At 37.1% G+C, this 26,177-nt stretch overlaps 2 protein-coding genes across 5 annotated transcripts; one reads left to right on the forward strand and one right to left on the reverse strand.

Moving 5' to 3' along the window:
• Window positions 1-204: 204 nt before the first annotated feature.
• On the reverse strand, window positions 205-3,391 carry LOC114535185 (HMG domain-containing protein 3-like). Of its 2 annotated transcripts, none has more exons than XM_028556564.1 (7): window positions 3,325-3,391; window positions 1,950-3,018; window positions 1,687-1,820; window positions 1,165-1,341; window positions 757-1,001; window positions 512-613; window positions 205-406 (listed from the first exon to the last, which is right to left on the reverse strand). In XM_028556564.1, exons 1-5 carry the CDS (start codon window positions 3,388-3,390, stop codon window positions 762-764), a joined length of 1,686 nt encoding a protein of 561 aa, XP_028412365.1. In that variant the 5' UTR covers window position 3,391; the 3' UTR covers window positions 205-406; window positions 512-613; window positions 757-761. The 2 variants fall into 2 exon arrangements, with proteins under 2 accessions (XP_028412365.1, XP_028412364.1); XM_028556563.1 differs by having other exon boundaries at window positions 483-613.
• A 19,233-nt stretch (window positions 3,392-22,624) lies between these two features.
• Window positions 22,625-25,917, forward strand: LOC114535187 (ATP-dependent DNA helicase RecQ-like). 3 transcript variants are annotated; one of them, XM_028556568.1, is made up of 3 exons: window positions 22,625-23,063; window positions 24,900-25,039; window positions 25,271-25,917. In XM_028556568.1, exons 1-3 carry the CDS (start codon window positions 22,726-22,728, stop codon window positions 25,333-25,335), a joined length of 543 nt encoding a protein of 180 aa, XP_028412369.1. In that variant the 5' UTR covers window positions 22,625-22,725; the 3' UTR covers window positions 25,336-25,917. The 3 variants fall into 3 exon arrangements, with proteins under 3 accessions (XP_028412369.1, XP_028412370.1, XP_028412368.1); XM_028556569.1 differs by having other exon boundaries at window positions 25,371-25,917; XM_028556567.1 differs by having other exon boundaries at window positions 24,900-25,917.
• The last annotated feature ends 260 nt before the right edge of the window (window positions 25,918-26,177 follow it).

The following is a 26,177-nucleotide window of genomic DNA, read 5'->3' on the forward strand; positions in this document are numbered from 1 at the left end:
ATTCTATAAATGTAAATTTTATAAATGCTCTAAATGGTATATCACTGTATACGTCTAAGACTAGGGCTACGGTTGTCTAAGAAAACAAGATGATAAATGCCCTGTTACAGGGTGCAATTTTCTCGCAACTTGCAATGCAATTCTGCTCTTGAGAGATGTTAATTAGTGTCAGTGAAGATGTTCGATATGTGAGAGAACAATACGAAATAAAGTTGTACTTTCGTAATTTACACGTCTCAAAAGTAGAGTTGCATTGCAGGTGAAATATTTCTATACTTACGCCATGGCGACAAACAATGTGGTAGAAACCACCAGTATGCCCTGGCACTTTTGTGAAGCCATGGCAAGGACATGAACCAACCAGCAAGGTTTCATACAATGACCGCAAATCAATGAGCATTCTTGCCTGACGCGAAGAAATAAAATGCAAGTTATTTCGTGCAAATTAATACCAAGTCACAATCGTAAATTACAGTAAATACCTTTGATTTGCCTGAAATTGCTATATTACACAAATGACAAAGTTCTTTCAGCTTCTCGACACTGCATTGCTCAATTGTGTTCATGTCAACTACTTGAGTGGATATCCAATGATGCAAAAGAGCTGGATCACCTGTGCAACAGATGCATAATTAAATTCACTTAAAAAATCAATTCTGGTCCAAATAACCATTCATGGTCACAAACAAGCTGTATTATATAGCATATATTATTTTAATTGAATGGCTAAATTGTACTATGAGTAATGCTACAAACCTTCATTAGGTTTGCCATATTGCTTGAGAAAAGCACTTTTTTTCCCCTTCAGTGTTGAACAATTTTGTACCTCTCAATGATGGGGCTATGACTGGTGGGATGGTGGAAAAGTGGATAGTGGCCTTTTCAGATCGTGTGTAGGTTGTCTTTTCCACCAAATTGTATTTTAATTTCTCCAAGAACATCTCAAGGGAAATAGGATCATCTTCCTCATAATCTATATCTTGTAGTGGTGAGTAATCAATCTACAATGAAAATGCAAATATTTTGTGTAAGAAGCTCTGGCAAATCAGAGGGATCTGAGAACAGGCTAAAGACCAGCAAGGACATTTTAATAATTGAACACTACTAAAGACCAAAATGTTACTAAAATTCTCATGTGGCCATTCTGGTCCATGAATGCTTTACCTCGCTAATGCTGCAGCAATTTTTTTCATTCCCATCCCCAAAATACACTTCACCAACAGTACCACAAATCCCACAAACACCTGAATCCATATTGCGTTCAGTTATTGCCTCAAAGCAATAAAACCCATTGTATAAATGTGTGGCAATACTTTCCAACTCATTTTCTGTTGGCGACTCCTTAATAAATACAACAGGATACTTTGTTAATATTTAGAGCAAGACTAAAGGTCCTGTTACACAGTGCAATTTTTTTTGCAACTTGCAATGCAATTGCTACTCTTGAGAGATTTTAATTCGTGAAGTCACACTTTGCCAATGTTACATCAGTCAAGAGTGGAGTGGCAAGTTTCAAGAAAAATTGCATCGTTTAACAGGGCCTTAACAAATTCCCATACCAGACGATTTGCCAAATTTATTAGACTAGTCCTATTGTAAATACTAAGACTAATCTGACACTGACAGATTCTAGGCAGTTGTACAGCATACTATTGCATAGTACATACACAATCATCTTGAAATTACCTTAACTTTCTGGACCATCACAGCTAATTTACTTTTTATGGCTACAGAAATTGGCACTCCTCTTTTGAACAATTCTCGGAACTCTAATAGAATTTCAAGTGCCACCAGAACCTTGTCACTAATATTAAACAGACCTAAAAGGCAATAAAATTGAATCAAATTAACCTTTGTCCCTGAGCCAACATGTACACTGTGAAATAGAAACTCACCTGTCAACATAGAATTACTATACTACAAAAAAATATTGAACTGTATATACTTACCTAATGTGTAGGGAAACACTTGGTGCATAACAAAGCAACATGAGCAATCTTTGACTAGCATTTTGACTGTTTTGAATGGACATCCATTGGTCATTATGATTGATCGCCCACGTTGATTTGGGTGTGGCTTGGACTGACCAAGAGGACTTTTACACAAATCGCACAAAATTTGGTCTGGTTCAAACTGCTCTGGCCACCCGGAAAAATCCATTTTACTTGCTGCCTGAATAATGGGTTTTGGAATGACATATGGCAACTTTAACTTCATTTTAAGTCCCATGGTTGCCTTGCGAGACTTGCTCCCACTTCTGTCAATTGTTGTCAAGGAACTGTCTGGCACTATTGGTGGGGGAAGATCTGCTGACACACATTCGTTGTGTGTAAAAATGCCAAGAGCCAATAAAAGATGGATGTGGGTGCAAACTTTTCGGGACTTTTGCTGCTTGCTCTTCAACATACCTTTGCAGTCTTTGGAACAGCATTTAATTTCCTTTTCAGTTACCTTGACATGGCAATATCCAACAGTGTTGTTTGTGGTTGCCATTCCAAAGACGCAATACATAGTTGGAGAAACATGCACCACAACTGGAAATGACTGTGCCTTTGATGCATTTGCCACTTCTGCCAGGGTTTTTTTTGTTTCATCATCACAGAGATAACTGGAAATGACCTCATCTGATATCCCATTGAATGTCTGAAGAGGAGTTGTACAATCTCTGGTGGATTCCAAATGCTGACAACTAAAGCTTGCCACTTTTTGGCTGTTAATATGAATGGCTCTATTCTGTTTACACAGGTGATGCTGACACATAGATGAAGCCTCTTCACGAACCACAATACATCGATCATCATGGGTACTGGTATTAACCGAGTAGATTGATAACCCGTCTGATGGCTGCACCACCAAGGTACACTTAGGCACCAATGGACGAGGCTTTTTTTTAGGGACATATGATCCTCCAAGCTCAAAATTGCATCCTGAACAACTTGGTGGCTTGTAACGGCAACTATATTGCAAACCACAATTTGGACAGGAACCCTTGCCACGCTTGGACCATCCTGAGGTTAGCTAATCGTAAAAAAATACACATTTAGGCACCTACCAATGCCTTCTCCCAACAGGCAGAGTGTGGCCTGATATATTAGATAGGCATTGACAAAATACTCCTGCCCAATGCAAATCAACGCAAAATCAATGGCACGTGAAAAGCGTCTGAATTGTCGTATTTATAAAGTTATTTTTGTGTTCATCCAACTACATCTGTCAATTCTAATGTAGTTGAGTTCATAACATTAAAAAATAAAGAGAATTCGAAATATTATAAAACTTACTACAAGCAGAATATTAATACAAGCAGAAAAATTAATATTTCACCTTGGCTTTTGTCGTATCTGCTCCCCCTTCTTCCGCCGCGACATCAGATAGGCCGGAAGACGCCATATATAGTATAACCCGAAGTTGTCCCTCAAAGAACTTTTTATAAGAAAGAACCGATGAAGCCAGCGAGCGAACGTAGAAGCGAAAAACACTATTATAGGAAATAACCGATGATTCGATCTAGCCAGCCCAGCGAGCGAGTGTAGAATAATAATAAATTTATACAGAGAGCGCCAATGACGTTTACATGGGAACGATTTTTATTGGCTACGGGTCAACCAATTAGAATGCACGTTCTGAGGACTGCGACCTTACTGAAAACGATCGGTTGGGCTAGCTTTAAAACAGGGAACGGGGAATCGGGGAATCCGGGAATCGGGGAATCGGGGAATCCGGGAATCGGGGAATCGGGGAATCCGGGAATCGGGGAATCCGGGAATCGGGGAATCCGGGAATCGGGGAATCCGGGAATCGGGGAATCGGGGAAACGGGGAATCGGGGAATCCGGGAATCGGGGAATCCGGGAATTTCTTTGATAAAAAAACATTTTTCTTCCGAATAATTACATATTGTTTATATCAATAGATTCGTCATGATGAGAGCTATCGAATGGTATATACATCAAATTCACCTAGCAAAACTGTGCTACTTTATCTACATGAGCAACCTTAACTCGCAAAAAGTTCTTAGAAACGGCTTTTTAACCCTTGATTTTCTCTATCTGGCGGTATAAAAATCTTTCTTCTAGAACTAATACTCGCGGAGTTACTAGTTGTTAAAGCCAAACGAAAAAGTAAACAAACCATCGCGTGAGTGTTCTTATTTGGAGACTGTCGAACGAATCTTCGAAAAAATACTGGACATTTGGGCAAACTAACCTCGCTAAGTATGAAAGCTCGTAAAAAGTTCTTAGAAACGGGTATTTAGCCCTCGATTTTCTCTATCGGGCGGTATAAAAATCTTTCTGGTAGCACTAATACTCGCGGAGTTACTAGTTATTAATTGCATGTTAATCATAATTGTACGTCAGCCTGTCAGAATTCAATACTATTTTAATATTATTAATTTATTGCTCCTAATTATGATGTTTATCATACATTTAATGTTGTTCACTTGTATATATGAGGTTTGCTATATCTTTAATTTCTAAGCATTTTCTTTAAGCATCCTAAAATTTGTAAACAATTGTAATAATTTTATCGGGCATTGTGTTACATTTTCGATGATAAAAATAAAGGCGAAACCTTACTACCACAGTAACCCAAGCAACAAAATATTATCGGATTATCGTCAGAATAAACGTAGTCAGAGCTCATCGTGCGACGGCGTATCTCATTCAATTCAAGACGTGAAAATGAATATCGTTCGTACTGTCCGCGAAACTCTGTAAAATCCTAGCAGTTGTTTGTAATAGTATGCAGTCTTTAGCGTCCAGTCAATAAAACGTCCATTTACTTCCCTTTTTCTTTTTTAAATTCCACGATTCCCAATCTACAGGAACAGTGAATGAATTAAGAAAGTTATATATTCTTAATCAGAAATGCTTATAGACACATAATTTTTATATCAATCAGATTCGTCTTGGTAAGAGCTATCGAATGCTCTATGGTTTGTGTATTGGATCACATTCACTTAGCAAAACTGTGCTTTGTTCCGCGAGTATTAGTGCTAGAAGAAAGATTTTTATACCGCCAGATAGAGAAAATCAAGGGTTAAAAAGCCGTTTCTAAGAACTTTTTGCGAGTTAAGGTTGTTCATGTAGATAAAGTAGCACAGTTTTGCTAAGTGAATTTGATGTATATACCATTCGATAGCTCTCATCATGACGAATCTATTGATATAAACAATATGTAATTATTCGCAAGAAAAATGTTTTTTTATCAAAGAAATTCCCGGATTCCCCGATTCCCGGATTCCCCGATTCCCGGATTCCCCGATTCCCCGATTCCCGGATTCCCCGATTCCCGGATTCCCCGTTCCCTGTTTTAAAGCTAGCCCGATCGGTTGGGGGGTAATTATATTTGCGTGAATGCACTACAAAGGTACTGACCTGGTGAGATAATGCGAAGAATCCATCCGAAAAATTGTATCCATAAAATATTTTGTGAAAAAATCTTGAGATCAATTCTTTCCAGCACAATATGCATATGGTAAACAGCAATGGTCAATACATTTTAGGTATGTAATCCTCGCACATCTAAAAAGTCTCGCGTGTCTCACGCGCGGGTAATATTTATAAACCGCAGGAAGGCCTGCGGGAAGGGCCAGGCATTAACATACTCGAGGGGGATGTCGTTGTGGGATTTTGTGGTTTCATCAGTACTTAAAATATGCAGGCCTAGTCTTAGATTCTCTCAACGTTGCATCGGTAGATGTCTCACGTGATTTTTAATAATGAAAGACATTGTTGCTATATATATTTTGTCGTTTGCCAGAGTCTGAATACTGAGAAATTCCGCAAAAGGCAAAACCATATCGCGTTATCCGGCATCGAAAATTTAACGTCATATTCAGAGTAAAGTGTTCTTAATGGCATTACCTCGATTACAGGTTAGTTTCATCGTTATGAAATATCAGTTTATAACTAGTGATATGGCAGGATAACCTGCTATGAAAAGGAAGACTTGTTAGAAATAAAAGTTTACTGATGATTCGTTTGTACGACTGATGTTAACGAAACACTGAATAGCCCGTGTCATTATTAGTTCCCTTCTCTTCCTTAAAGCACCACTGACATGCTGTTTCGTCTGAAAACTCGCGAGTTCTATAGTTCATTATTTCTTGTAATCATGTTTCGACATGCTCAGCCTGAAACTTTAATCGATCATTTATAAAACGTCTATAGCCATCAACCTTCGACATTATAAAATAAAGAAAATTCCGGGCGAAGAATATATAACTTCTTGGTCCAGCGTGCACAAAAGTAGAAGCCCTTTTGTGGAATGTAAAAGTTTTATCATCCAATGTTATAAACAAAATCTACCCCACTGGCCACTGTAGTGTAGCAGCTTGAACAAGGTTGTTTTCTATTGGTTAGAGCTCTAATTGGGTAGCGAAGGTAGCAAGCCAATAGCACGTCCGTATTACATGGAATCTATTATTAACTTTGAAATTATTAATTAAAACTTCCGGTTTATTTTCATCTTGCGTTTATTGCGTTTATGTGGTTTAGGGTCGTTGAAAAACTTAGTGAAATTACAAAACGAAATGAAGCTAGTTCGAAAAGATTAGTGATTAGTGATTGGTGGTTAACATTAATCGCTCTGTGTGCATGTCACCTTCATTTTTTGAATTTGGCGAATTTTGCGACTTCTCAAGAGGCATTGAAGTATTGTATTTGTCACTATTTATATTCAAATATTTTGTCACTCTATTATTGTTCGATATAATAGAAAATGTTAATATAAATGCAAAAAAAATACAGATTGGAGAGTATTACACATGTGGTATTACATTTATTTCGCTTTTTATATGTTTTTTGCAGCTACGCGAGTACAGTGCGCATAATATTCCGTTCGTCACAAGATGATAAGAATAACAACTAATAACAAGCGATATCAATACAAGTACATGTATGTTTAATTAAACAACAACAAAAAGCTATTGGTGGGTTTCACCATACTTCAGAGTGATTTGAGTGTGCAAATGATAGGAAATTGCGTATATTTACTAGGAAACGCAAAGCCAACACATATAGTGAAAAATTATTAAACTCACTCCCAAGGGCGATCTAGGGGCACTTGGTTAAAAAAGAGCAGCTGAAAATATGTATAGGGACGGTTTGATAGCCAAGGCGCGAAGACACAACTAGTGTGGTGTATGTATATTTATATATAAATGCTACTTTTATTTATATCTTTAAGTAACATCTCTCATAGGTCACATGCACACAATCTGTTAAAGAATCTACCTATACACCCACCTTATAGACTCATCACTTTACACAAGGTATTTTTGATGCCAGAAGCTAATATATGCTGGCGAGAGTAACAACAAAAAGCTTGAGGTGGAGGTCTTGTGATTTGGTTTTTTTTATTTATGACTGATTTACAGTATATTAGAATATGGAAATTTTGTATTAGACATTGCTGAATGTTTGTATGTATTAATTATTAATCATACAATAATATCACATAGTGACAATAAGTTCTGGTTGACAGTGGTTGTATATCACTTTGATTGCAAATATATAACATTTATATATATAATCATTTGTGGTATTAATCTCTGCATGTGAACTGAGATTGACAGGGTTCAATGAAGCAAATTGAAGTTCTTTACTGCTAGGTTGAAATTGGTAGGGACATGACAACCAAGCGATAAGAATTGATATAAGGCACCAAGTGATATAATTTTGGTGTTTACAAGGCCAGTCATTATTTATAGCAGGAGTGGACTGAGGATAACATATTTTAATTCTCAAAATTTTCCAACCCCACTTTTTATGTGTTGAGAAAAAGTTTACACCACTTCTAGGCAATAAAAAATAGTTACCTTAATTTTATAAGTTTTATTTACAACAAGCATTATAACATTTGTATAAGCTTTAAATGCTGATTGTATATGGGGAAGAGCCATGTATGTTGCATCAATGCAAACCATCCATGCATGCAGTCACTTTATAGATAGTGACTTATTAGATTGTACAGTTCATGTTTGGTTTAAAATTTTATGAAGAAAATATTTATATTGTTTTTTTTCTCGCCCCATCTTTCACTTTCTCATATCTTACCCCACCCAATATAATACAAATTTTTACCCCACATTTTCCCTTCCTCTCCCACCCAGGCTGGTCCCTAATATTAATGGTCTCAAAGTCTCCCAGCCCAAGAGTGTAAATAAATAAAATAATATGTTGAATGTTTCAAATAAGCTATTCACATTTAGAGCAAGGGGGTTATATATCTCCCTACAAATCAATAATGTCAAAACATAAGGACTTTCATACTAGGACTGAACAATTACAATAACTGTTCATAAGAAATAAAAAAAACTGTACAATTTTGGCAGCACAACTTAAAGAAGTACAAAAAGGATAAATTTAAATATCATGTAAACAAGTTACTACACACCTTATAATCACCTTTGCTACCTTCGATACCTTCGATACCTTTGCTACATTCAATACCTTTGCTACCCTTGATACCTTTGCTACCTTTGATACCTTTGCTACCTTGGATACCTTTGCTACCTTGGATACCTTTGCTACCTTCGATACCTTTGCTACCTTTGCTACCTTCGATACCTTTGCTACCTTCGCTACCTTCGCTACCTTTGCTACCTTCGATACCTTTGCTACCTTTGCTACCTTCGATACCTTTGCTACCTTTGCTACCTTCGATACCTTTGCTACCTTCGCTACCTTCGATACCTTTGCTACCTTCGATACCTTTGCTACCTTGGATACCTTCGCTACCTTGGATACCTTTGCTACCTTGGATACCTTTGCTACCTTGGATACCTTTGCTACCCTCAATACCTTTGCTACCCTCATTACATATATTGGCAGTGTTTACTGTGGCTGAGTTCATGTTATCTCTCTTTCCACCTGAGACATATGTCCAGCCTGTTCTGTTCTGTTTAGTGATTAGTCAATTTGATTGTAGAAGTTCTTCCTAAAATATTTTCTCGTTTTGCCCGGAGTGACTTAACATTAATTCGTTAAAAAATGTTATTAATAATTAACTTTCTCATCAACAAATCGCAACAGACCTTGTTCGAGCTGCTACATGACCCAACAAAATATTATATTCCTGAAACCGTGTAAATTCTCGACGACCGCAAGTCAGTACTATTGACATTGTAGCTTCTATATAGTATACATGATCCAGCGTATTCTATATTTAATTCGATGCAAAAGTTTCGACAAGACAAATCTTGTCATTTCTCGATCATCATAGCGCTGCATGCAATGGAAATCCATAACGACAGATTTTCTTTAAGACGCTTAATTGCCAGCTGCAACACTGTCTGTTACACTAAGCTAGTACTGCCGATCTTGACTTCAATTGTGCTATAGTGCAGGGTATTATTAACTTGAAGACCATTGCTAATGTAGCTTGATGGAAATATATATACGTACATAAAATTACAGTGCATATAAAATTACTGAGGTAGCAGATAATCTTATTTGCTACAAGGTTGTGGGATTTCTTCAGCCATAAAAATATAACAATTTAAAATTTCTATTTTTGCAAGCCTTTAGGCTGAAAGTGTGTTTAAGGTAACACATTTACCTCAGCGTTTTATCATTTCAATTTTGTCTCATCCAATTTTTGCATGTTTGTAGAAATTTTTGCGCTGCGTTTTGTTGTATCAGGGCGTTTAATTACTTCCTCTTATTTTCACCTTTGGCCATAGGCAACTCTACACGGTGCAGAACTGCCAGGTAATCTTGATCATTCAATGGTAGAAGTTAATGAAGAAAAAAATAGGGTAAGTTTACTTCCTAAGTGACGGGAAGATTATATTAGGGATGTATTCTGAAATTTATGTAGAAGGTTGTGCATCGAAATTAGCTCTATTGTCATATAGCTTAGTACAGTGGAGAATAACTTTTTTCTATAGCCTTCTTATGCACAGCTGCGAAGAATAGAAGTACGTGGTGTGCTCAATAGGGATCGTACGGCGTTAGCAGCAGCATTGGCCATGCAAAATGTAAGTAGTATATCGGTTTTTGTATGAAATTTGATGCCCGCTGCTATATATGCTTTTCCTAGCAACGCGACCCTTATTTTTTTTTTGTGAAAACTTTTCATTGTTGCATATTCTATAATGTATAATGTATAAAGGTAGTTGTAAAATTTGTTTTACAGGGTCGTGGGATGGGATTGTAGCTACATGTTGGCCTTTCCCAGTATATTAGTAAAGCAAAACACCCCTACGATTCTGTGTTAAGAGTATGAATCTAGCAGAATTTGACCTACTGCAAGTTGCGATTTTTATGATTAGGCGCCTATAATATAATTGAACACATTTTTGGCATACAGGAAGATTTGACAGACGAAAATGCTTCGCTGCGTGAAAAGGTTCGAAAATGAAAGATGCCTTAGCGAACTCGAAGCTGGAGACAGCTGATATGTCCGAGCAATTTGGTGAACTGGCAAAAAGTTGGAAGGAAATGATGAGGCAGATGAAATCGGATCACGATGAAAGTAGAAATGATACGAAATAAGAATAGAAGCGTTAGAAAAAGCAAATGAAAGGCTGATGATGGAAAACGCGGAAATGAAAAGAGTCATTGCAAACTTCGAAAGACTCCAGACAGAGCTCAAGGAGGCGAACGATAAGCTGATCAGAGACAACGAAGAGACGAAGAAGATTGTCGCCGACCTGAGAGAAAAGCATCTGCAATCCGAAGAAGAAAGAGTTAAATTATTGGTTGGTCAAATTGCGTTCAAGTTGGAATCGCTTGTATCAAAATATGTCTTTCCTGGCACCGATAGGGCAAGTAAGAGGGCTCGGTATAATTTGCAACTGAAAACGTTGCAAGGGAAGATAGAAAAAATGAGAGATGAAGAAGGTGTCAAAGAGCAAGCAACCGCACGACTAAGTGATCTTGATAAGGAAATGTTTGAAAGTTGGTTTTTGGATATGGTGGACGACCTGACGCAAAGTCGATTGTACCTGGCGCATCCAGAGCTTGGAAGTTACCAAGAGATGGAAAACGCCATTAATGATTACTGTGAGGATGGAGAAGAACGCGAGGATAAATTGAAAGCATTGAAGCATCTTCAAACCATGTACGGAAAGCTGAAACTACCTTTTGGCCAATAGGCCAATAGATTTATGTTTAATTCTTTAATAATGCATCTATGCATAAGCTAACTTCATACTATGATGCACCAAATTTTGCAACGTAATTGTTAATTTGATGATTGGAATAACTTACGTCAACTAGGCTATATATACATTTATCAAGCAGTGCGATTGACTGAACTGACAGAAAATGAAAAGCTTGAAAGTTCCTAAGAAATCGACTGCTGTTTTGCGAATTTAAAAGATCTTCTAAATTACATGGAATTGTATTTCAGGGATCGTGGGAGCATGGACATTAAGTAATCCGGACGTATTAGACGTTTTTATTGACTCTCCGTTCAAATTGCTCAATTTATTGTATTTATATGTGCACCGCTGCGGATTTAGATTTCGTATTTCATTTAACTTAATTTTCATTTCATTTTAATTTATTAAATCACGGTAGACTATCAATATACATTGTTTTTCATAGAGCCGTGAGCGTGAGCTTATATGTACATGTAGCATTTACAAATGATATAGCTAAAAAATTAATTACTTATTCCAGACCTTTGCGCCTTTGTAACTAAAACTCTTTATCGTAGCAATTGCGTTAGGTTTTGAAAGCCTCATACGCTTACTTCGTAGATTAGAATTTTCATTATTTCATATTTCAAATAAATCAGAACTTACTTCAGGACTCCCCCCTTTAATAATTTTACTCATGTAACCTTACTTTGTTTACTCATGTAATTTAGACCATCGTCTTACTTCTAAGGTTTTCCATCCTAAATTTTCAAGTAGCTACTTGTTTTGACCGGATCTCATAAATATTTTCCGACGGTTATGATTCTTGCTGCCCTGTTTTGAAGTTTCTGCAAATTCGTTTTAAACATTAGCGAACAATTGGTTATTGTTCCATGCAGGCAAGAATAATCAAAATAATCAAGATTTGGAGTGTATCTAATCGAACAAATGATTTGCATAATCTTTGTGCTCCTATTCCTTTCCAGGTTTTTCGCTAGACCATATAACCATATAAAAACAATTAGCGAAAAAGCCTGGAAAGGAATGAGATGGTACATGCATGGCTTTTTTCAGGCCTTCTGTAAGCCAAGGTGCATATTCACTTCTAACTCTCCCAGGCATTAAATATTATAATATTCAGCCTGCTAGTAGTTTAGGGAAATCTAGTTAAAAAACTATTTCGGAAAATCAAGGTGTCAAACTAAGGTGTGCATGTATTTAATTATATACTGTGGAAAAAAGACAAAATGCTGATTTAGAGGGAACAAAATGGTTTATTTATATCTTTCTCGGGCTGTTTGGATTAATAAATTGCCAAAAACAGTTCGGAATTAGGACGAAGCTAGTCGAAGCTTAATTCAAGTGCTATTGCAGAACATCTCACTACATGTGAACATGGCAAACACATTCCTGATTTGCATGTATATATAAATGGGGGTAATCTCGGAAGCTGTATTGGGATTGGCTGTTAGCTGAAAAAGTTTTCCCTGAGCATATTTTTGAAATTATAATTAAAATGAGTACGAACAATGAGAAATTCGGCGTTGGTGATATTCGTCCCAAGTGGTTGCAATGGTGTGCGATGGATGTGGTGGTTGCAATGGTCGCTGTGGTTGCGGTTGTTGCAATGGTTGCGATGGTTGCGATAGTTGCGATGGTTGCAGACAGCCACATCAACTGTTAATTCACCCAGTCTGAGCTCAGAACTACCGTGAATTGAACTACCGTCGCTTGCACCCGCTGAACGCTCGCTGATGAAAACCTTGCCGAAATTTGCCGCCGATATGACCATAGAAGCCCAAAAATGAGTCGGAGTAAATAAAAAATCCGTAAAACACTTGAGATAAGTGTTAAAATGAATTAATTTACATGAACATTTCACAACAATTTGGTTGATGGGAGAGTTTAACTGATCCAATCTGAATTTTTTTTTCTGTTAAGCAAACCATCATATTTGAAGGCTTTCGCACAGATATGTTTTTTAAAAAGCGTGTAGCATTGTTAGAATAAAGTTGTAGAATTTTAGATTTAGGCACAAAGCTAAAAAATGCCAATTGTATTTTTTAATTCAAAACTTCATCAAAATTCATTGCCTAGTCCCTATAAATCAGCAGAATTTTGTCAATTCAAATCTCTCAAACGTCATACCTAACCCTATACCTAACCTCAGTTCGATTCCTGCTGGAGGACCTGGGTTGCACTTTTCGCAACGTCCCTTGTTTGTTCTTACATACAGTGGCGGCGCCAGGTTAAAATGAGGGGGGGGGCAATTGGGGGTCAAAGAAATGTTTTGGGGGAAAGACTATAGAAAAGTATTTAAAAGTTAAAACAGAATTACACTAGTTATACGTAACATGAAAAGATCTGGGGGGCAAACAACACACCCCCCTAGCGCTGCCACTGCTTACATAAATATTGTAATACTCTGATCCTTCGCTCTACTCTATACTCTACATTCGCACTCCGTATTCCGCATATTGATATAAAATTCCGACGGCATCACGAAAAACTCCCAAGGCCTATACATAAAATTCCAAAGGCCCTTACATAAAATTCTGAAGGCGTCATCAAAAATTCTGAAGGCATCATATAGAATTCTGAAGGAATCATATAAAATTCTGAAGGCCCTTACATAAAATTCTGAAGGCATCATATAAAATTCTGAAGGCATCATATAAAATTCTGAAGGCATCATATAGAATTTTGAAGGCATCATATAGAATTCTGCAGGCATCATCTAAAATTCTGAAGGCATCATATAGCTAGAATTCTGAAGGCATCATATAAAATTCTGAAGGTATCATATAAAATTCTGAAGGCATTATATAAAATTCTGAAGGCATATATTTATATTTATGGCATGTCCCCTATGGGCCACCGTAGATACACATTTAACCGAAGCTTTATATTTACTTATTTATTTTTGTTTATATTTATTAATGCAAGCTTTCTATCGATACCAGTTTCATCACAGGCAGCCCGGTCACTGCTGTTACGTATATAGAATGACGTAACAGCAGTGACCGGCTGCCTGAACAAGGGTGAAAAATGTTAGCCAATCAGTGCATTTGTTTACATTTTTCGTTCCAGACCAATCAGAATGCGCGAAATTCAAAATATGTAAACAAAAGGAGTGGGAAAATAACACCATCTTCTAAGCCCTCCTTCAAAACTAACAAATTGTGACAAAGCGCGACTTTTTCTTTAATTTCCTCGTGGGGATTTTTTAAATTCGATCTACAACGCGAAATATTTATGTTTGAAGAACCGTGGGTCAACGCACATAAAATAGCAGACACCCTAATAGCCTGTCTTTAAAACGCATGTGAAATACTTTGTCAGACTCTAAAAATTTTGTACTTTAAACGTATTTCCTTCCAGTAGACTGACTATTGTGTAGTAAAAACCCTATTCTGTGGTACAGAGTAATACCTTTCCCGTCGGAAACGTCAGAGTTACAAGTGTAAGTGTAGTGGCTTCTTGGAAAAGGAAACTAAAGCAACGGAATGTCAAGAGTCAGTCACACCTTCGCCCAAGGGGTTATTTTCTCCAAGAAATTGTTTACTGTTGTTTAATTCTGTTTGTTCTTTGTATCATCGTCATAGTCGTCGTCATTTTCAGGATCACTCTCTTCGTCGCTGTGTTCGCTTCGTCAACGCTGATATTTGCAGGAGAAAACACAGCGTTGTTTGGTGTCTTGCCAAGAGCTTCAACTTTTGCCAAAACGTTGCTTGACAAACTGGGCAATGGCTAATGATAGGCAGAACACATTCAATGTGAAACAAATGTCCACATCCACGGAAAGCATTCCAAATAAAGGGGGTTCACTTTTGTGCATGCAGGTAGGCAAATCGCATTTTTTATGCTGGAAATATTTTGGAAGTACTTTTACGGATTTATATATATTTATGTATGCACATGCTAACTCAGATTTGTTTAACATGTTGCTGCTTCTTTTGAAATTAAAGATCTTTACAAGCATTGCATTACTGTTGGTGGCAGTATTCTCACTAAATGCAACTGTGTTCCACTGAAACACCCCTCATTTATTTTGTATTCTATTTACCTGTATGGGTTTTGTGGGTTTCCACTGATGTGAACCCTAGTGGAAGCAATTGATTGGTGATAATCTTCTCACCAAACAAGTTGAGAAGTTTCCACTTAGTGGTGTGTTTGGATTGTCTTTGGGCTTGAGGTTGTTGAACTGCCATGTTGAGGTGAGTATAAAAAGGGATTCAAACTTGAGGGTGAGGAATTCAGTGGCTTTGCTATTAATTTACTACTGGCACAACTATACTGACTGGAAAGAATGCAGCTCATGCTTACATGCATCAATTTCTTTGCTTTGAATGCAATTTTATCAGCTGTGTTGGTCACCTTGGCCCACTGGCAAAGAAACAGCCCTCTAGTGTTTGATACTGTACACCAAAACTTGGCCGCATTTGATGAATATCCAGTTAAGAACTTCCACATTGTGTTAAGAAGGACCAAGATGACCGACACAACTGATGAAATTGCATCCAAAGCAAAGAAATTGATGCCTGTAAGCTGAGCTGCATTCCTTCTAGTCAGTAGTTTTGCCACCTAGGAAATTTAATTTCAGTTCCAAAAGAATTAGTAAATTAATAGCAAAGGCAGCTGAATTCCTCACCTCAAGTTTGAATCCCTTTTTATACTCACCTCAACATGGCAGTTCAACAACCTCAAGCCCAAAGACAATCCAAACACACCACTAAGTGGAAACTTCTCAACCTGTTTGGTGAGAAGATTATCACCAATCAATTGCTTCCACTAGGGTTCACATCAGTGGAAACCCCACAAAACCCATACAGGTAAATAGAATACAAAATAAATGAGGGGCGTGTTTCAGTGGAACACAGTTGCATTTAGTGAGAATACTGCCACCAACAGTAATGCAATGCTTGTAAAGATCTTTAATTTCAAAAGAAGCAGCAACATGGTAAGCAAATCTGAGTTAGCATGTGCATACATAAATATATATAAATCCTTAAAAGTACTTCCAAAATATTTCCAGCATAGAAAATGCGATTTGCAAAAAAGTGAACCTCGTTTGGAATGTTTTCCGTGGATGTGGAACCCCTACATAATACATACATACATACATAAAATATGTGTTCTGCCCACTGATCTAACATTGGTCATTCCCCAGTTTGTCCAGCAACGTTGTTGGCAAAAGTTGAAGCTCTCGGCAAGACAGCAAACAACGCCGTGCTCGACGCTGTGTTTTCTCCTGCAATCAGCGTTGAAGAGGCGATCACAGCGACGAAGAGAGTGATCCTGAAGATGATGACGACGATGATACAGAAAACAAACAGAATTAAACAACAGCAAACAATTTATTGGAAAAAATAACCCCTTGGGTAAGATCTGGCTGACTCTGACATTCCATTGCTTTCGTTCCCTCTTCCAAGAAGCCAACCGGATGTGAGTCCAACCGGATGTGATATTTAATCAACGTAGGTAAAAGAGCCTGGCTTGCGAGGTTGATATTTAATAACACTATACTTGTAACTCTGGCGTTTCCGACAAGAAAGATATTACTCTGTATCACAGAATAGGGTTTTTACTACACAATAGTCAGTCTACTGGAAGGAAATACGTTTAAAGTACAAAATTTATAGAGTCTGACAAAGTATTTCATATGCGTTTTAAAGACAGGCTATTAGGGTGTCTGCTATTTTACACGCGTTGACCCACGGTTCTTCAAACATAAATATTTCGCGTTGTAGATCGAATTTAAAAAATCCCCACGAGTAAATTAAACAAAAAGTCGCGCTTTGTCACAATTTGTTAGTTTTGAAGTGAAAAGTTTAATATCGAATGGCACGGAGGGCTTAGAAGATAGTGTTATTTTCCCACTCCTTTTGTTTACATATTTTGAATTTCGCGCATTCTGATTGGTCAAGAACGAATTATGTAAACAAACGCACTGATTGGCTAACATTTTTCACCCTTGTTGGCTGCCTGTGGTTTCATTGAATGTGAACCCGTTTTTGGGTGCGTACTTCGCTCGTATTTCACCCACATTTCGAATGTCAGGCTGGCAGACGTCTGCGTTTTAGGAGCTGTAACATTCGACGACGAATTTGGGCCAGGATAAAAATTACATATTCGGAATCTGTGTTATGTAAGCTTTCTATCGATACCAGTTTCATTAAATGTGAAGCCGTTTTTTGGTGTTTACTTCGCTCGTATTTCACGGACATTTAACGTACATCATTATATGCGATTTTGAATGTCAGGCTGGCAGACGTCTGCGTTTTAGGAGCTGTAACATTCGACGACCAATTTGGGCCAGGATAAAAATTACATATTCGGAATCTGTGTTATGTAAGCTTTCTATCGATACCAGTTTTATTAAATGTGAAGCCGTTTTTGGGTGTTTACTTTGCTCGTATTTCAACGCGCATTTAACGTACATCATTATATGCGATTTCGAATGTCAGGCTGGCAGACGTCTGCGTTTTAGGAGCTGTAACATTCGACGACGAATTTGGGCCAGGATAAAAATTACATATTCGGAATCTTTGTTATCTAAGCTTTCTATCGATACCAGTTTCATTAAATGTGAAGCCGTTTTTGGTTGTTTACTTCGCTCGTATTTCAACGCGCATTTAAAGTGCCTATATCACTTGTGGGATCTTTACGGATTTGAATAGAGCTTGAAAAATTAGTCTACAAGTTCCACAACCCTTTTTGATATAATTAAATAGTTTCGGAAATATTTACATCTAAACATGACGATTTGCCTAAATTTCCGTCGTGCTCGGCGGCCTGGGACTCAGGAACCGAGTTCTTGTAATTTTACTTCGATCTTCCAATAACGTAAAATATTTTGAGAAAAACTCGCCCAGCTGCAACAGCCATACACAACGCACCGTTCCCGCATTTTTTTTTTTTTAAAAGCGCAAACTATATCGCCAGTGAAACTCTTCATGTTTACATTATAAAAGACGGCGTGTTTGCAAATCATTCCTGAGTCTCAGTCCCCCCAACCGACGTATTTTCGAAACTATTTAATTATATCAAAAAGGGTTGTAGAACTTGTAAACTAATTTTTTAAGCTCTATTCAAATCCGTAAAGATCCCACAAGTGATATAGGCACTTTAACGTACATCATTATATGCGATTTCGAATGTCAGGCTGGCAGACGTCTGCGTTTTAGGAGCTCTAACATTCGACGACGAATTTGGGCCAGGATAAAAATTACATATTCAGAATCTGTGTTATGTAAGCTTTCTATCGATACCAGTTTCATTAAATGTGAAGCCGTTTTTGGTTGTTTACTTCGCTCGTATTTGAACGCGCATTTAACGTACATCATTATATGCGATTTCGAATGCAGGCTGACAGACGTCTGCGTTTTAGGAGCTGTAACATTCGACGACGAATTGGGGCCAGGATAAAAATTACATATTCGGAATCCGTGTTATCTAAGCTTTCTGTCGATACCAGTTTCATTGATATACTGCCTGTTTTTAACAGCAAAATAAAAAATACGACATAATATATTGTGTTTGCGTATGTGCGGATGAGTATCGTGCTAGCTTCGCATATGTTCGATTTTGTTGTTCTGGGAGGAAGAGCGAATCCTGTGGTGAATCCTGTGGTAGCTTCACACTAGTAAAAGTTTCAGTTTATTTTATAAATGTAGTGTGTATTTTTGATACCAAAATTCAAATTACACTTTCAAAAACACTTTTTAAAGTTAAAGCAAAGGTGTAATAGCCCTTCACAGGTTTATGCGTTTGCATAAAAAGCTGAAAATTTAACAAATAAACGGAATACAAAGCTGAAAAGTATACAAATACGGCTCATTCTTACCGCGAAACAAATACGAAATGGGCTATCCATTTAATATGCGTACCCCCCCTATCGAGGACACTGGAAATTCTCAGGTATTTGACTGTGTTCAGCCTGGAAATCCTCAGGTGTGGACTGTGTTCAGCCTGGAAATCCTCAGGTGTGGGTAGTTTCCAGTCTGGAAATCCTCAGGTGTGGGTAGTTTTCAGCCAGGAAATCCTCAGGTGTGGGTAGTTTTCAGCCTTGAATTCCTCAGGGTAAGCATATTATCAGGCTGGAATTCCTCAGGGTAAGCATATTATAAGGCTGAAATTCCTCAGGGTAAGCACTTTATCAGGCTGGAATTCCTCAGGGTAATGGGTAAGCATATTATCAGGCTCGAATTCCTCAGGGTAAGGATATTATTCAAGAGGAATTCCTCAGGGTAAGCATATTATCGACCAGGAATTCCTCAGGGTAAGCATATTATTGACCAGGAATTCCTCAGGGTAAGCATATCAGGCTGGAATTCCTCAGGGTAAGCATATTATCGACCAGGAATTCCTCAGGGTAAGCATATTATCAGGCTGGAATTCCTCAGGGTAAGCATATTATCAGGCTGGAATTCCTCAGGGTAAGCATATTTTCACACTGGAATTCCTCAGGGTAGGCATATTATCAACCTGGAATTCCTTGGTGTAGGCATATCATCAGGCTGGAATTCCTCAGGGTAGGCATATTATCAGGCTGGAATTCCTCAGGGGCAGACGTGCTGGAGACCATGTCCTCGATAGGGGGGGTACAAATTTTAAATGGAATAGCCCAATAAACAAAGTAAACACGTACCCTTTTTCTTTGAAAACATCTATAAGCTTGCAGATTATGAATTATTCCTCTTACACGGCTTTGTTTTGACTGTATCCACGTTCATCTTTGCTATCTGTCATGCTTCATATATCTTGTTTCTTCTCGTTTTACTTTCTTTGCACAAAGTTTATGAAACGCTTTTACAAAAATGTTTACGAAATGACAGTTAAATTGGTTAAATTGCTGACGTTCTCATTTAAATACAAACTTTCTGTCTTAGCCAATCAGAACTTTCGTTGATTACCAGTCTACACTCGTTCGCATTTCGCGCATGCGCACAAGTACCATGACCATTGAACGTCCATGGTCCAAATTTAGGCGACTTTGGATTCCGCTATAGCATAGGCGGCCCAAAATTGGGCGATATTTTTTCGGGCGAAACATTTTTCGGCAATTTGTCAATGTAATGTATAATATATAATTACATAAGGTAGGAAGCTCTTTTTTACGTTACGAAACTTACCACTTAGACTATGACAAAATACATCAATTATATTCACCGAAACTAATAAAAAAATATAGTAAACTAATCTCTGATAATTTTCCTCGCTTCGTACATGCGAATTAGGATTTAAAACTACTTTTAACATGACAAAATACGGCAATATTTTTATAGTTTTTGATCAAAAATATTTCGTACGATGCGGGATGACAGTGGTCCCTGTATTCGTCATTGTTTTGAAATATTTTACATGATCCTATTGGTTGAAAAAAGAAACAAACTGTAAGGTATTTGAACGAACTTTTTTCAACCAATAGGATCATGTAAAATATTTCAAAACAATGACGAATACAGGGACCACTGTCATCCCGCATCGTACGAAATATTTTTGATCAAAAACTATAAAAATATTCCCGTATTTTGTCCAACCTCGTACCCAGGGTCTTTACTCGTGGTGGTGGGGAGTAAAGACCCTGGCCACAGAGTACTACACAGAGGTGGAACTCGCGGCAAATCTTGTCCCCCTGTTTTTAATGCGCACGCGCTAGGCTCTGGCAAGTGTTTTTGCACTTTTTAATAAGGAAAATTCGATTTTTTAGCAGAAAAAATGCAATTTTAAAGCCAAGGGTCTTTTGTTCTTCGTTTTTTGGACAAATTTTATTTATCCATCCGACATTGCTCCTTTTGGATTAAAAATGACTGCGATAATACGAATTAAAACGGAAAAAAACGGGAAATACAACTACGAGGAGTGCGATTTTAACACGAAGCTTGCCAGAACTGCCAGGTAAAAATTGAAGGTTTGGTATTTCATGTAGTAAATGTAGGTCTATATGACTATATTTCGCCAACATACAGTCATATTTTTTTCTAGATGGCAAAACAATCTCTCAAAGTTAACTTTGAGCAGATGACATATCAAGACATTGAGTTCTACTGTTCAACAGTTCAAGATAGCAAGTTAGATGGCTATTAAAAAATGCTTTACAACGTATACGCAGTTTACTGATATTTGTGAACCCTATATATGTTGTCTCCTATGCGTATTATTATTTCACTTTGGACTCTTCGGCCCTCTTTGGGCTGGCACCAATGGAAATTCTAGAACTGAATTATCTAGCAGCACCAGCAGCAAGGTTAGACAATGGTTCTAGAATTATAGCTTGCATATCAGTATAAGAAATTTATGTTATTCATTTATAGGTAAGCTTTTATATTACCCTTATGCATTAACTGCTCAAATTATTTAGGCTTGGTGTAAATTCATTCATGTAATTAATCTCAACAAAAAGCCTTGTTCTTGAATCTATCCATGCAAGGTTAATTCTACAACATTAAAACTCCATGTAAAAGGGAAGGTTAGGACACATTCATCATATTATTATAGTTTCAGAGCACAAAATATTTATATTTTTCATTATATTCACATCCAAAAATTGTAAAATAGCTTTCAATCTTCTCATAGAAGCCACACAGAATTGCATAGATTAGATTGGAAATTGATTTGCATGTCCTTCATGAATATTACAATCATGTATGAACTGAAATTAATATCTGTTAGCATTTACCATTTTGTGTGTGAAGTTGGATTTATACTCATGTAAAAAGTATTGTATATAGGTAAAAGTTGCATTTGTTTATTGTAAATCCTTTGAATTCAAGTTCAAGATTCGAATAAAAAACATGTAGTTTTTGCTAGTTTTATGGCACAATAAATTATTTTCAATGATTTTTTTCGTGTGTTTGAATTGTAATATTAACACATCAATCATGCTTTTTTTAAGATCAGCTCAGATGTTTTCTGGATGAAAAAATAACTGCCTAATTTATAATCGGCGACGATGTTGGCAATCAGCTTGATATTTATAAAGAAAATCATTCGCGCTTGTATTTCTTACCTCTTTAACCTAACGCATACATTTTTTACAAAAAAACAACCATTTACCGTTTGTTTTTAAAATTTAGGCACAAAAATGGAGATCGATAGAGCCAGCTTTAAAATATTAACATTTTTCGTCTTTCGAACACCTTTTTCCCTTACTTTAGAGTCAAAATACACTTGCCAGAGCAATTTGCGTGGCGCGTGGAATGGCGTAGGCAGGGGGACAGCAACATCAAAGGGTTCCGCCGCGAGTTCCATAACTGTATATCATTAAACTGTGCCCTGGCTGCGGCTGGTCACGTGAACCCCCAAAATTTCATCGCCTTAGGGGGTGTGGGCGAAGTGTCATATTACAAACTTCCACTTGACGGCAATTTCTGTTGCGTTTCCGCCATGCTGGACTACATTGCCTTCTTATCGTGTGTAAAATTTGCGGTTTTAAATAGTTTATATCTAGAAACTATTCTGAAACCAAAGCAAGTTATTTGTCTAGAGAGCTTGTATCTAAAGAAGGACGTGGTATGTGTTTTACCGACCGGTTATGGCAAATCCTTAATTTTTCATCTTTTGCCATTGTTCCTCTTTGCAAAATACCATTTGCGTGATGCTTTAATCCGAGCACCGAGAGGTATTTCTACGATGTTAGTTACCTCGATTGTCATTGTTGTATCGCCATTAAATTCCCTAATGAGTGATCAAGTATTGCGTCTAAGTATGAGTGGCATTCGAGCGTCTATTGTTGGTGTAAAAGAATCGAGAAGGGAACAATTTGACGACGACTCTGAAGACCAAAATATAGATGTTGACTTCAGCGAATGTGAAGATAAAAAGTTACGCGATGGTCAATACAACATTGTCTTTGCGCATCCAGAAACACTTATTTCAAGCAAATATGGACGCGAATTATTGTTAAGCGAAATATACCAAGAAAATGTCCTTGCAATCGTTATAGACGAAGCTCATTGTATATTAGACTGGTTAGTATCAACTATCAAGTTACGTTTCTAAAAGTGTTTTCTGATTTTCATGCTAGGATCGCATTATAAAAATCTAGGCTGATCAATTTTTAAATATCCTAAGTAGTTTTTCAGAAATTAAAGTGCCCATGTCATAAAATTGGAATTTAGATTTTTAGAATCTTTGTTTGAAATGAGTTAGTAAGTTCTAAATCAAAACTGAAATTGGATTTTTATTTTTCGAGTTATTGCCATCTAAACATTGATTTTGGTGGAATGAAAACTCTGAAAACCGCGCAAATGAGACTGGTGCGAAACAAGGTGTTTGACGTCACAATAGGAACTCGTTCGACGCGACAATTTAGTAACTCTATTGCATAGAGTAATAAGTAGAGGCTAACTGCGCAAAAAAGTGGTTGTTCTTATACTTAACAGACAATTCTGTATAAAGTGACTCATATATTATCAAAATGTGTTGTGGAATGGCTTTAATAATTGTACGTTCCTGGCAACAGTCGTGCAATAATTGCAAATACGCCATGAGTCATGACCAATTGAGTCACTGTGTTGTAAACACGTTAGGCAGTGTTTAAGTTAACAGATAAAGGATTTACCGAAGTAAATAACGTCTCAAAAGATGCGAGTGCGCACATTTTAGTAACGACAGCTAAAGAATGTTGGTAAAAAAGATGCCATAATAAAAGCGAAATGTACTGGGTTATATTTATATACACATGATTTGATATGTTTCTTTTGCGCGAGACGTGTTAGATTTCTCAGTTAATATTGAACTATTTTTTTTGAAAGCGCATGAAACTCCACTCATACTCTTGCTCAGTTGATTTGTAATGAAAATAAACCAGAGAATCACACAGGCATGCGTGACTTAACTACACATAAACACATTGTAGAAATACCGGCACTCATGAACCACAGGAAAACCTCAATCATAATGCTATTAATATAATATTTATGCAGGGCAGTAAAATGTATTAGGGGTCCGCGTCCGCCTTTTATGTACACCCGGGTGAACTGTATGTGCGCAATTACGAATGACGATCAACTAGGACGAAACTTTAGAATTAAGTTAAGTACAATTGCCAGATTACTACCATAGAATCTATTTGTAATTTGAATACTGTATATCTAGCGTAATGATATTATGTTCTGGGGTCACGGAAAGCAAGTCGCGCAATCAAGATAATAGGAAAACATTTGCTATTTACTGACGCCTACGATCAAGTCTTCGTTGTAGTTTCGACGCCATGATCGTTGCACGATTGCTCCATTTCGCGATAGCTTTTCAGCTTATCATCGGCATCTAGTTCGTTAATGTATGGTCCGAAGTGTTCTTACTGCCTGACAAGGCTGACATTGACCCGCGTTCATGGTCTTAACTTTTGTTTTTTCTTGGCATAGCATTGGCAGGAAAACATTCTGATCGGTGTCATTCCTTTGGTAACTTCTCAATAGCTAAACTTGATGAAGACATATTTCTGCCACGTTTAATAACCGAATTTATAGCTGGCATAAAATCGCTTCTCTTGTACTACATACTATTATTTATCTAAAGGCGCAATATGCGAGTTCCTATTGTGACGTGTTAGTTACCAGTTTCCGACTGTCGCGGATTTCAAAAACTTTTGCCGTTAAAATTTGAAATTTTCAAACTTTATCGCTTTATTTCTCCACGAAAACAAACTCAATTTCAAATGTGATTACTATTTTCGTAATCTACGTTTCACGGCGATTCTAATAAGATAAATTCCAATTTTATGACATGGTCACTTTAAGCCTTATGTCAATATAATGTGCTCAATGTGAAGCTTAAGTTTAATACATTCAATTTCATTGCAGGGGAAGTGATTTCAGAAAGGATTATGGCAGATTAGGAGTGCTGTGTGCACTGTTCCCAGATGTGCCTGTAATTGCAATGACAGCAACAGCAAGTCAGACTGACATTAAATATATTCAGGATTCATTAGGACTAAAGAATTGTAAGTGTGTCACTGCCAATCCAGATCGGAAAAATATTTTCTACCAAAACACCTTTCAACATGGTCAAGATGTTGATACAGTTCAATCAATTTTAATCCCGATAGCAAAGGGTCTTTTACTGGAGAAAATAAACTATCCATTAACAATTGTTTATGTACCATTACGATTATGTGGGTTTGTGTACAGGATGTTCGAGCATGTTCTTGGTGCTGAACATATTTTCCTCCCAGATCTGCTTCAATCCCAGCAAACCGGCTGTTTGCACAATTTCATGCCCCTCAAACCACACAAATGAAAGATGAAATTTTAAAACAGCTTTGTTCTGGACAGAGTACTATTCGTGTGGTTTTTGCAACTGTGGCTATAGGGATGGGTGTGGACATTCCCAACATTCGTCAGGTCATTCATATTGGGCCTCCAAGTACTGTAAAGGCCTATTTCCAGGAGACAGGACGTGCTGGCAGAGATGGCAAACCTTCATCAGCTCACTTGCACTACAACAACAAGGACATTGCAAAAAATAGGGTGGGCATGCAAGATGATATGCGTGAGTTTTGCTCAAGTGACAATATATGTCTTAGGAAGTTACTGGTGAAATCGCTCGATTATGAACAGGATGCATACATTAACCCACTCCACCTTTGTTGTGATGTTTGTAAGAAGCAGTGTATTTGTTCCTTGTGCTTGAACATTATGGACAACCAATCAAATTTGCAGTAGAGGATTGGTAATTATTGTAATAATGGAACATGGGACTGTTTAGGTTTCAGACAATGCATTGTCAATGTCAATCACCATTCCTCTATTGTAATTTTGAATGACTGACAGGCAGGGAAATTGCAATTAGTGTAAATGATTTGCCAATACTATATATATATTCTTAAAAAAATTTCTTAAAATCTACAATGTACAAATTCATAAGATTTGTGTTCATATGACCAGTGCAAGTGCAAATGTGTTATTCACAATACATTTATATAAAAACTGATATAAAAAATTTCTATAGGCTAATAGTGCATTCTCTACTAAAGTTTCTGTAAGTATTAGATTTCTTTACAATTACAACCATTGAAAACAATTTTTTTTGTTTCATGAAATGTGTGATACAATCAAAATCGATACAATCGACATTGTCAA

Source organism: Dendronephthya gigantea, unplaced genomic scaffold (genome assembly GCF_004324835.1).
Source record: "Dendronephthya gigantea isolate DGI-Jeju-01 unplaced genomic scaffold, DenGig_1.0 000112F, whole genome shotgun sequence".
In the NCBI taxonomy this organism is placed as follows: Eukaryota; Metazoa; Cnidaria; class Anthozoa; order Malacalcyonacea; family Nephtheidae; genus Dendronephthya; species Dendronephthya gigantea.